The sequence below is a fragment of the Dunckerocampus dactyliophorus genome, chromosome 6 (genome assembly GCF_027744805.1).
Source record: "Dunckerocampus dactyliophorus isolate RoL2022-P2 chromosome 6, RoL_Ddac_1.1, whole genome shotgun sequence".
NCBI classification, from domain to species: domain Eukaryota; kingdom Metazoa; phylum Chordata; class Actinopteri; order Syngnathiformes; family Syngnathidae; genus Dunckerocampus; species Dunckerocampus dactyliophorus.
Window position 1 is genome coordinate 6,108,693 of NC_072824.1, and position 10,730 is coordinate 6,119,422.

The 10,730-nt window shown below is 42.0% G+C and overlaps 1 protein-coding gene across 1 annotated transcript; it reads right to left on the minus strand.

The window, feature by feature from the left end:
* Positions 1 to 7,338: 7,338 nt before the first annotated feature.
* LOC129182532 (homeobox protein Nkx-2.3-like) lies at positions 7,339 to 10,109 on the minus strand. Its single transcript, XM_054778777.1, has 2 exons — positions 9,493 to 10,109; positions 7,339 to 8,049 (listed from the first exon to the last, which is right to left on the minus strand). The coding sequence occupies exons 1-2, from the start codon at positions 9,923 to 9,925 to the stop codon at positions 7,418 to 7,420; spliced, it is 1,065 nt and encodes a 354-aa protein (XP_054634752.1). The 5' UTR covers positions 9,926 to 10,109; the 3' UTR covers positions 7,339 to 7,417.
* Between the last annotated feature and the right edge of the window lie 621 nt (positions 10,110 to 10,730).

Genomic DNA, 10,730 nt, shown 5'->3' on the forward strand with positions numbered 1-10,730 from the left:
GCTGAGGGTGGAGGCATGTCGTGACCTCCCACTCCGAGGACTTCCTGTCCAACGTAACTGATCAGCTTTCGAGCCCGGAGGTAAAGTGAGACATGACGGGCAACTCTTGGCCATGGGGGCTGCCTGGAGGTAAACAGCAACCGGACACACCCCCTCACGAATACAGCAGCTCTAGAAAAAGTAACATCGCTTGCTACGATTTTGCGTTTACTATACAAAGAAAAAAAATCTTGGCTAGTTTTTGTGTAATCCTATGAATAAAACAGCAAATCTTTTGCACTATCTGATAAACAGGAGCCATTAGTTGTGTTTTTGCCTAATCTTGCAAACACAAAAAAACTGCTGTGTATATGTTGGTGTATGTGACAAGTTTTTTTAATGTAATGCTTTTGTGTCACTAAAAAAAAGTAGTTTTATTTTGCATGGTCTCGCTGACATAAATAAATTGGCTGTGTAGTTTTTGCGTAACTGCTCAAGTCAAAGAAAAATCGATGATGTAGTTGTTGCGTTACGAGATAAAAAAAAAAAAAAAAAATTGTTGTCGTTTTTGCATGATACTGTTGCAACTAAATTTGATGTAGTTTTTATCGTATGCAATAAACTGATTTTTTTGCGTATTTAATTTTTTTTTTTTGCATTACCTTGCTATCAGGAGCAACAATTGCAAAGTTTGTAGGTAAATCAAAGTGACAAACTTTTATGTTTTTTTTTTTTGCATAACAAAAATTGGTGATGCGGTTTTTGTGTTACACGATAAAACAAAATATTGGTAGTGTAGTTTTGTGCCATAGTGCTAGCAAAATGATTTGCTCTTGTTTTTGCATAATACCAATAAAAATCTGTGTCATTTTGTGTAATCTAACAAAAAGCATGCAACGTTTGTACAAACATGTTTAATACATAACAATGCTAACAAAAGTCGATGTATTTTTTGCGTTACATTCTAATCAAACAAAAAATCGGTTGTAATTTTGCACAATACTGCTTGAAAAAAAGGGTTCTAGTTTTTGTGTAATCTTGATAACAAAAAGCCCAAAATTGCGTAAAGATTTTACGTATTTGTAAGAAACAAGGTAATTTAGTTTTTTTTGCGAAATGCTCCTAGCAAACAGACAAACATTGTATTGTACGCTTTACTTTGCACTATAAACAAACACCCTTGCTAACAAAGTTGTGTCTGGTTAAGAATGAACAATTGGTGTTGACGTTTCTGCGTAACCCTGCTAACTTTATACAATTGTTTATGTAATATTTGCATTACAAACAAATCAACTCTGCAGTTTTTCCATAATAAAGCATAATCCTGCTAGGACAAGACAAAAAATAGGTTTAATCTTTTTGGGTATATTACTGCTACCAAAAAATATATATAAACCGCTTCTGAAGTTTTCGCCTAAGCCGGTGTGGGTGTGGCTAGCATGATGTTAGCATGATTTTGTATTTCCTGTTGCTAAATGCATAGACACAGATAGATGCCGCATCGAGAGCTGAGGCACCAAAAATTTGAGAAGATCAAATATAATGTTTTTGGTGCCCAACTGTTTCCCAAGTATATTAGTGCGTGTGTGAATGTCTAATCGAGAGGAATTAACTTAAATTTATTTGTAGAAAGGCGCCTTATGAAAGTAAGTACTACATTTACTTGTATTCATTTACAGCGCATCCTTGACACATCCAATATGGCGGCGACGTTGCCGCATCACAAGCAGTGGACAAACCCACTAGATGCGGCGTCCAGCGATGGCTTTGGTTAAATCTGAGCGCGTGGGCCGTGACGTCAGGACAAGATGGCGACACATGTCAGCGTACAGTGTGGACGGTAAAGTGGCTGTCACGTCAATGCCGTGAATCGCCAATGAGAAGGAGGCACGGCGTTGATAGACAGCTGATGAATAGGGGGCGTGTGTGAGCGCATTGCCATGGCAACCACTGCCTGGAATGTTCCAGGGCGACAATAACGAGCAGTCAGTTGAGCTCTTGAAACTTTTTATGAAGTCGGCGAAGGGGCGGGGTTTACACACAGGATGGGCGGAATCAAAGGTGGATGATAGTAGAGGAGTGATGTTCGCCTCTCACATTGTAAACTCGTGGAGGGGGTTAAACTTCTTCCTCTGAGGACCGCAACATGACAAATGTGTTTGATATTCTTCGAATTTCAATAGATAAAAACGCAATATGTAAAAACGATATAATGATAATATTGAAAACCTCAACATGTAAAAAAAATAAAAAGTAGTAGTATAATATATAAGAACACAATAATAAAAAATAAATGTAAAAAAAACAATGGAATATGTACAAATATAACGAAACAAGAATGTATAAACAATATTTAAAAACAATGATATATGTAACAACACAATACAGTAATAAAAAAATGCAATATGTGAAAACAAATGTGTAAAAACAAATACTGTATGTAAAAGCACAATAATTCAATAATATGTCAAAGCTAGGGCTGTCAATCAATAAAAATCTCATTTTGTCCATAGTTAACTTGCAATTAATCACAGAAATGTGTTTATACTGTAAGTGTACCTTTTGAAAAGATCATTGACCTTTTTAATACACCTACCAACATAAGACTGGATAATGTTTGATTTATGCAAATTTGTTTATTAAAGGCTGTTGTTTTTTTAAACAGCTCAACACAAAATGGACCCCAGTGTATTAAAAAAACAAACAAAAGCAGACATTGGGAAGGCAAACGTCCATCACTCAAATCTAATACTCTTCCAGCAATTCTCAATTCTCTTACAATAAAGGCTTGCAAAAACACCCACCAAGTAAGTGAAATGAAAAATAGGTTTGATAATAAATAAGTGTTAGAAAAATAAATATTGAGAAGTTACAAAAAATAACGTGCTCAAGAACAGTCAGTCGTTTACAGAAGTAGGACGGCGCCCTACTGTATTCAGGCTACAGATTATACTTCACTTTTACACACACTTTATCACACTTTTCTTAGTTTTATTCTGTCCTCCGGCAAACACAGCAGTTCAAGCACAAACGCTAATAAATTGCTAATAAATAATAATAATATAACAACGGCAATATATTTCCCTCGCGAGCCTTTACTGCCATCTCATTGAGCGCTGTGTGTGCGCTCGCTCACTTCCACCTTTTGTCCCCACATGCTAAGGTGACACCAGCCCTCCAAATAGCCGTCTTCTGCAATGCCTGCCGGTAACTAGCAGCTCGTATCCAAGAGACGGCTCGTAAATAAAAAGCACCCGTTAGTTGGGACGCTCGTATGCCACGGTATAAATGACAATAAAAAATACCCGCAGTGCTCCAGCGTATTCTCTGTCAGTTCTTCAGTCCTCCATCCGAGTCCAGCAAGTGGCATTTGGGACTCGATGTACTCGCAGCGACAGTAGATCAAAATAACTTTGGTCTTGTCGCGAGAGCTATCTGCCAGGGCTTTGAAGCTAAACTTACCATTCAAAATACCCTTTTCTTTGTCAATATTTGTTCCCGCTTGTGGCGCAACATTAATTGCAACACCGCTGCGTTTCCTCAAACTGTGGTGTGGGCCAATCAACCCATACAAACCATTCCAACATCAAAATGTTCAGCTCATTCTGGACATGATGGCAATGGTATTTGTGTTGACACAGCGAGCCACACATTCCAAAAAATGTCCACATTTTGCTTAATTCCATATTTTTTGGGACAAAATTCCTATTGAAAGTAAAAGAACAATGTTTTCCATATTCCATGTTTCTCAATCGACTCAAATCGTTCCAATGTTTCGGGGGGATTTGGTCCACTTTCAGTTTTTCTGTACAATGTTCTGAGACTAATTTTGTTTGTAGAATAAAAAAAAATAACTAAAAATAAGGAGTTGCAGGCCTCAAAAGGCCCCCAGGCCCCACCTTGCAGACCCCTGCTTGAGTGACTCTTATTTATCAGCTGCTGATGATTTTTTTTTGTGCTTTTTCTCTCCCAGCTGCAGCTGATAAATGATCCTAATGACTTTTACAGAAACACGCCTCCCAGTGAATTTATGTGTGTTTGGCACTTTGGGATAAATCTTTTGGACACAAACGTGCTGCTATCTTCCCAGGAACGCCATGTTTTTGCCCCAGAAAGCCGCGGCGCTCGCAGGATAAATGTGGACGGCCGTGCAAATATTTAGAGAAGGCTGATGGACGAGCCAAAGGAGCGTCTCCAACTTGGCCGCCCTCGCGCTCTCCCACCGCGGACACGGGAAACCATCGAGAGAAGCTAAACCAAACATTCCCGTCCGTGCTGAAATCTATTAGCTGCTGTCAGGAAGTCTGACGGGAGACGACGATGAGCAGAACTCTTCTAAATGCAGCGCTGGCATCCCATAATAGCTGGGATCCACTCCATGGCGATGATACACTGATGGTGTGTGATATTTACTGCAGATGCAATCTTTAAAGGCACCCAAATGATGCAAAAGTGAATTTTTGATGATGGTCAGTGTGTGTGTTTAACATGAGGGGGGAAAAAAACAGGCTTCACCACACGTCCTAAAAGAAAACCCATTTAGTGTAATTGTGCTGACAAAAAGAAACATTTATTTTCTTGTGTGATGGAGTCCTGCTAACGTTTTTTGTTTGGACCCTTAGCGAGATAAGCCAGCCTGATGTGTATGTTTAAAAAAAAAAAAAAGGCTTTACTACACATCTTAAAATGATGCCCAGCACTCTGCCAACTGTCAGTCAGTCAGGTGCAGACATGGGAGAGTTGAAAGTTAGATCGTTTTGTTTTTCTTCGGCTAATAGGCTAACCTAGCAGGATGTTGTTCAAATCTAATGTAACTCGCATAGCTGTGCTAGTGTTGCTAACATTTGTGTCCCCATGTCCATCTGCTTAACGTTGTGTCGTACGTGATATATGGCATCTACACTGCTCAAAAAAAGAAAAAAGGGGGAACACGCAATTCACACTCAGTCAAAAGTGCTGCACCATTATTCAAACTGTCCACTTAGGAAGCAACACAGATTGACAACCATTTTCACAATCTGTTGAGCAAATGGAACAGACAACAGGTGGTGTGTTTTTCCACTTTCATTTTGAGCGTGACTCCAAACCCAGACCTCCATGGGTTAATACAATCCATTTCCTTTGATCATTTTTGTGTGATTTTGTTGCCAGCACATTCAACTATGTAAAGACAAAAGTATTTAATAAGAATATTGCATTTATTCGGATCTAGGATGTGTTAATTTAGTGTTCCCTTAATTTTTTTGAGCAGTGTATAATGGGATGAGCTCTTTTTTTTTTTTTTTTTTTTTTGCAAAAACATTTGTCAAAGATCATCTGTAAAACAGGAGCACTCTGCATGGTTTAGGAATCTGCTACAAAAACACGCTTAAGGAAGATGAGCCCGCCCGGTGAATACGCCCACAGAAAAAAAGGAGGCTTCACTACACATCTTAAAATGCCACCCAGAGATCTGCCAACTATCTGTTGCTGTAAATTTGATCAGTTGTTTTTCTTCAATGCGTATAGGCTAACCTAGCATGATGTTGCTGTTAAGATGTAATGTTAGCATGTAGCTCACATAGCTATGCTAGTGTTGCTAACATTTGGGTCCTCCTGTCCCACTCCTTAATGTTACGTTGTTTACTGTGTTGGGCGAGTGCAGAGTTGAGAGGCTCCGAATATTAGAAGCAGTTTTCAGTAAGATACAAGCGCAATAATAAACCTCATGTTTAAGTAATACCTTGTAAGAAGTGTAAAAATCATTATTTGTCATCTTAGTATTTCTGGCATGAGGTGGCGTGCCTCATGAAGTGTCCCCTGAGTGGCTGACAGAGACGGTGTCTCACCTGTGTCTGTGTACGTCACCTGAGGGCACACGTCCTTATCAGCTCTTCAACAATCCTCCATTAACGCTGTCTCATCCCAAATAGATCATCCAAAGATCTCAATTTGAGCAAGGAGCCCATCAGACTGTCAGCATGGGTTTGTATGGGGGGTTGGAGGGGGCACTTTTGGATTTCTTCTTCTTTTATGGTGCTTTCCAATTGTTTGAGAAGCTCACTGTTGAGTCAGGAGATGTTTCCACAAGCTTGTGACACTGGAGGGAGTCCAATTAGAGCACAACAGGAGGGACAAATGATGCATAATTGATGTCCCTCCCCTCTAATTGACACCCTGCACTTCCATGTTGTTAATAATTGACCTGCACTTGTTTGCTCGTCAATGAGTAACATGAAATTAGCATCTTACCCATCCATTTTTAACGACTACCTTCTTGTTCTTCATGTGGAGGATTTTTGTCATAGCAATAATGCTAATTGAACATCTATATTTATTGAATGACTAAATGATTTAGTTATTTGTGCTTTATTTATTTCAGCTGTTTTTCCAAATGATACAATTTTCATTTCTTAAGTTGATTTAAAATGACTAAATTTGGACATAAAAACCCCATCGAATGTTGCTCTTTTTAACAAACTATGTTAATAATTCCCTAAAGTTTTTTTTTTATTTAAAAGCAGAATTTTCTTTGCTAAATTTTGTTATGTAGATATTTAAAATGTATACTAACTGGTTGAACGTGCAAGTTGGAAGAATGACAATGAGTTAATAGAGGGAATGTCTCCTATTCCATTTCATTATAATGCCTAATTAACACACTTCATTAAAGAGCAATTCAAGTGTGTCCATTGAGGGACACACGTGAACAATTATTAATGATGTATTCTTATCGTTTGTGCTATTTCTTCTATTAAATGACATATTTAAAATTCTATTTAAATGTTACCTGTGAGAACAAGCCCCCTCCACCCCAAACCAACATAATGGACCACAGGACTCGAACCACCCCACGCCCGTACCCCCCCCCCCCCCCCCCCCCCCCCCCCCCCCCCCCCCATCTCTTTTTGGCTAAATGGTGCAACTTGTAGCAATAAAAACCCATTTCTTTGACAAGAAGCCCCCCTCCCGCCTGCTGGCACCACCTCCAGCCCGGCTGCCCCTCGCACCACGCGGCTCCTTTCTGGGGGGGACAAAAAGCTTGACGAGGGGGAACAAAAGTGGGCACATTTGCACTATGCGCTCTCATGTGGGAATATTAGGACGTCAATCTCCAGAAGGCCTGCGTCCCTTTTGTCTTTGCTGAGGACCCTGCACACCCCCTCCTGCCTCCCCTGCCGGTCCAATAAGAGCCATTGTGCTGGACTACTTTCATGAAACCAGCTTGTCTTCCCCCTTTCAGCACGTCCGCTGGCACCGGGACAAAGAGGTCCCAAGTGGACCAGCACTTTATGTGACAATGACGTCCACAAAGTCAAGCAAACTTTGTCTTATTTATTAGAATAAAAGTGAAATCTCTCTGCAACACAAAAACTCACTGACAGCTTTAAAGGAGAAAGCAACAATAAAAGTGTTTCACATCGTGCATCCGTCCTCTTTGTCCTTCAATTAAATGACGTCACCAAGCCCGGATCCCCTGCAGGGAGCCCTGGCAGGACGTCACCGGGCTGCCTTGGTGGTTTTGGGCCTGCTGAGAGCCGCCCAGCCCCCCCAAGTTCATGAAGGCGTTGTTGGTGCTGGATGGGGGCAGCGGGGGGAGGCTGCTGTAGGTGCAGGTGTAGGTGTTCTGGTAGGCCGGGCTGCCGTACGTGTAGGCCGGGTAGCCTCCGTAGCCGTACGGGCTGCTTGCGTATGGAGCCGCGGTGGTCGCGTAGCCCTGCGCCCCACCGCCGAGACACGGCTTCCCGTCCCGCACCAGCACTGGCACGGCGACGCGCCTCGGTGGGGGAGGGCGGTGCTGCCCAGCCGTCTCCAGGGTCCTGTCCTGCCGCTGACGCTTGCACTTGTAGCGGCGGTTCTGGAACCAAATCTTCACCTGGTTGGACGTGAGCTTGAGGGCCGAGGCCAGGTGCTCCCTCTCGGGGGCGGACAGGTAGCGTTGCTGCTTGAAGCGACGCTCCAGCTCGAACACCTGAGCCTGGGAAAAGAGCACTCGGGGCCGCCGCCGGCTCCGGGGCTTCTGTGCCGGCCGCTGAGAGTCACCATGGCCGCCCTCGGCTGCCTCCTCCCGGGGCTCCAACACGAGCAGCCCTGAAGGAGGCAGAGAAACACACTCAATCATTTGGCTTTCTTAATATGATTGTTTCATGACTTAATTCACTCTCCAACTTTCTAACTCAAATTCTAATCCCACTTATTTTTGTTAATTACTTCATACGGAAAACACGCATGTACCAATGGAACATGCTTTATGCTTTATTTGTACATTGTTGTTGAATGTTCTATTCACTCTTCTATATGGAAACACATTTGCCCCTAATTTCGTTATTATCCTTACCCTCATATGCTTAATATAAATGAAAGAACCACTGAGGCATGCAAGGCACTTTAATCTTGCGGTACTATTTCTAATACACTCTGATTACATTATATAAATATCCTACTGTATAATACTGTATATAAATTAGTGCAAAACTATATCATATCTTTATTCCTGTTATTGTATATTCACACTGCTGAGCTAATGAAATCATTTTTTATATAATAAATTATTATTTTTTTATTAGTGCCCAGAAAAGACTCCAATTTGAAGGACTTCAGATTCTTCAGTCTTATTAATACTGTGTAGCAAAACGGAAACAAAGCATCTGTTTATAGGCGGATTTTTATGACTGCAGTTATACTTCTTGATTTGACTTATTGCAAAAGAAAGCATGCAGTACTTGTTCGTTTATATTCTCAGTGCATTCCCTGCAAGCCTGCTGTAAGATTTCATAATAATGATAAAATAACACAAAGTATCATAAAAAAAAGAAATATGTTGCTGAACACTGATTTTACAGTTTTGTTTTTTTCCCCATGCTTTTTTAAACGATAATGTTCTGGTTTGCTGGACCCACGTGGAAGCTGTACAATACTCTCAATTGAATAAAATACACTGTCTTATTTCTACTGGATGTGCGAAAGTCTCACTGGACACCACTGGATTTGTTCTTTTAGCACATAGACGTGAAATAATAATTGATGTGTTTTGCTTTGCTGGAAACAACCCGAAAATACCTCAAAAAAGGCACAAAAGAAAAAATTTAAGTATTTAATAAGATAGCAATACCAGGCGGCACGTCCTATTTGGCTTAAATATATATGTATATGTATATATATATACTATATACTATACTATACTACTATATGTTATACTATAATACTATATGGGTATACTGTATGTCTGCGTCCTAAACTGCTGACTTACTTTGACTAAAAAACTACTTTTTTATTTCATGCATTCACTTACTATACGACTGAAGATATTGACCTTAAAATTCTGATGATGTGGTTTATTTGAGTTTTTAATGTGCACTATAAACAAGGATAGAATGCAATGTTGCACTTGGTTGAAGATTATTTTTGGTTATGAATGCGAATATAAATACTCATTTCTGTACTATTCTGCTTTTCTGTTTCATACATCGTTTTGCTATAATGATCTTTATTGTTTTATTTTGTCATTTTAGTGTGCAGGCCTTAGAGACTCACTCCTCTCCTGCTCGTCCAGGTCCGGGGTCTCCAGTTTGGACCCCTGCAGCCCGCCTCTGTGCGCGTACACGTCCGTGGACAAGCCGCTGTCCCCTCCGCGTTCTTCATCGTCCTCCTCGTCGTCCTCCTCGCCCCCTCTGGCCAGCGCCCCGAGGTAGACCATGGGGTTGTCGTCGGCGTCCGAGAAGGACGGAGGGCTGTCCCGGGCCAGCATGCAGGAGGGCGGCGGGCTGTGGTAGTGCGTGTGTCGGGGTGACGCGGCCAGGTGAGTCCGCTGGTGCTGCTGGAGCTCCATGGAGGCCTGCTGCTGCTGCTCCAGCTTCAGGATGTCTTTGACGGAGAAGGGAGTGGAGGTGAGCGGGCTCTGCAGCATCATGACGTCCAAGTCCTGCTCCTCGCCGCCGTGCACGACGTGGAGCCCTCCGAGTAACATGCACGCGCTTTGGTCCTTGTCGTGCAAATGTATGACCACCACCACCACCACCTCCTCCTTCGTCTTCCTGCCTTGCCCTGTGGTGATTGGAGGTGCCTCTAAGCCCCCATCATGGCCATCATGGCCGAGGTAGGAGTCTTAGTCCTGGTCCACGCTGCTGCTCTCATGTGTGACACTTGTGTGATGTGGGCCTCTGCTTGCTCGCCTGTCAGGGAGGCGTGGACGAGAAAAGTCTGGAAAACTTTTGGGAATAAAAGAGAGGGGGAGGGGGAATCAGGGGTGCGTCGAGTGACGTGCGCGCACGTGCATGCGTGCGATTTGTCCCTTTTGCAACCACTGCGCGCTTTCACGCACTCAGGAAACAAGCAGCTAAAGTTCTTCACAGTGACTGCAAATATTTACCCAGCAACTCTTCTTCTTCTTCGTGTGTTTTTGTCTAAAGTCATCTTTTGTTGTCCACAAGCATCTCGCCCCCTCTAAAGTGCGCAGAAAAACGTTTGTGCGTAAAAATCCCCACGTGTGTCCAAAGCGAAACTGCCATAACATTTCCTCTTTCAGCAGCAAATTAGACATAAACTGTGGCTGCATTCTTTGTCAACTCAACACAAAGACCTATTTGTCACATGTATACGCGGCGGACGGTTGTCTTTTTATTGTTCACTGCTTCCGGTTGTGATGTTAGCTGTAAACAGGAAGTACTTCATTCAAACATAACGGTTATCTTTGAAACAAAACAAAATGATAGCCGTAAGTGTCCAAAGCTAAAAACAAATAGTCAAACATATTTGGAAATGATAGAGAAGCC

What these genes read in the sequence shown, in the direction of transcription:
- LOC129182532 (XM_054778777.1), bottom strand. Translation starts at nt 9,925, where the DNA reads ATGTTACTCGGAGGGCTCCACGTCGTGCACGGCGGCGAGGAGCAGGAC. An exon ending in CCTGGACGAGCAGGAGAGGA is followed by an intron (nt 8,050 to 9,492) that starts GTGAGTCTCTAA and finishes TGCCTCCTTCAG; the next exon opens with GGCTGCTCGTGTTGGAGCCC.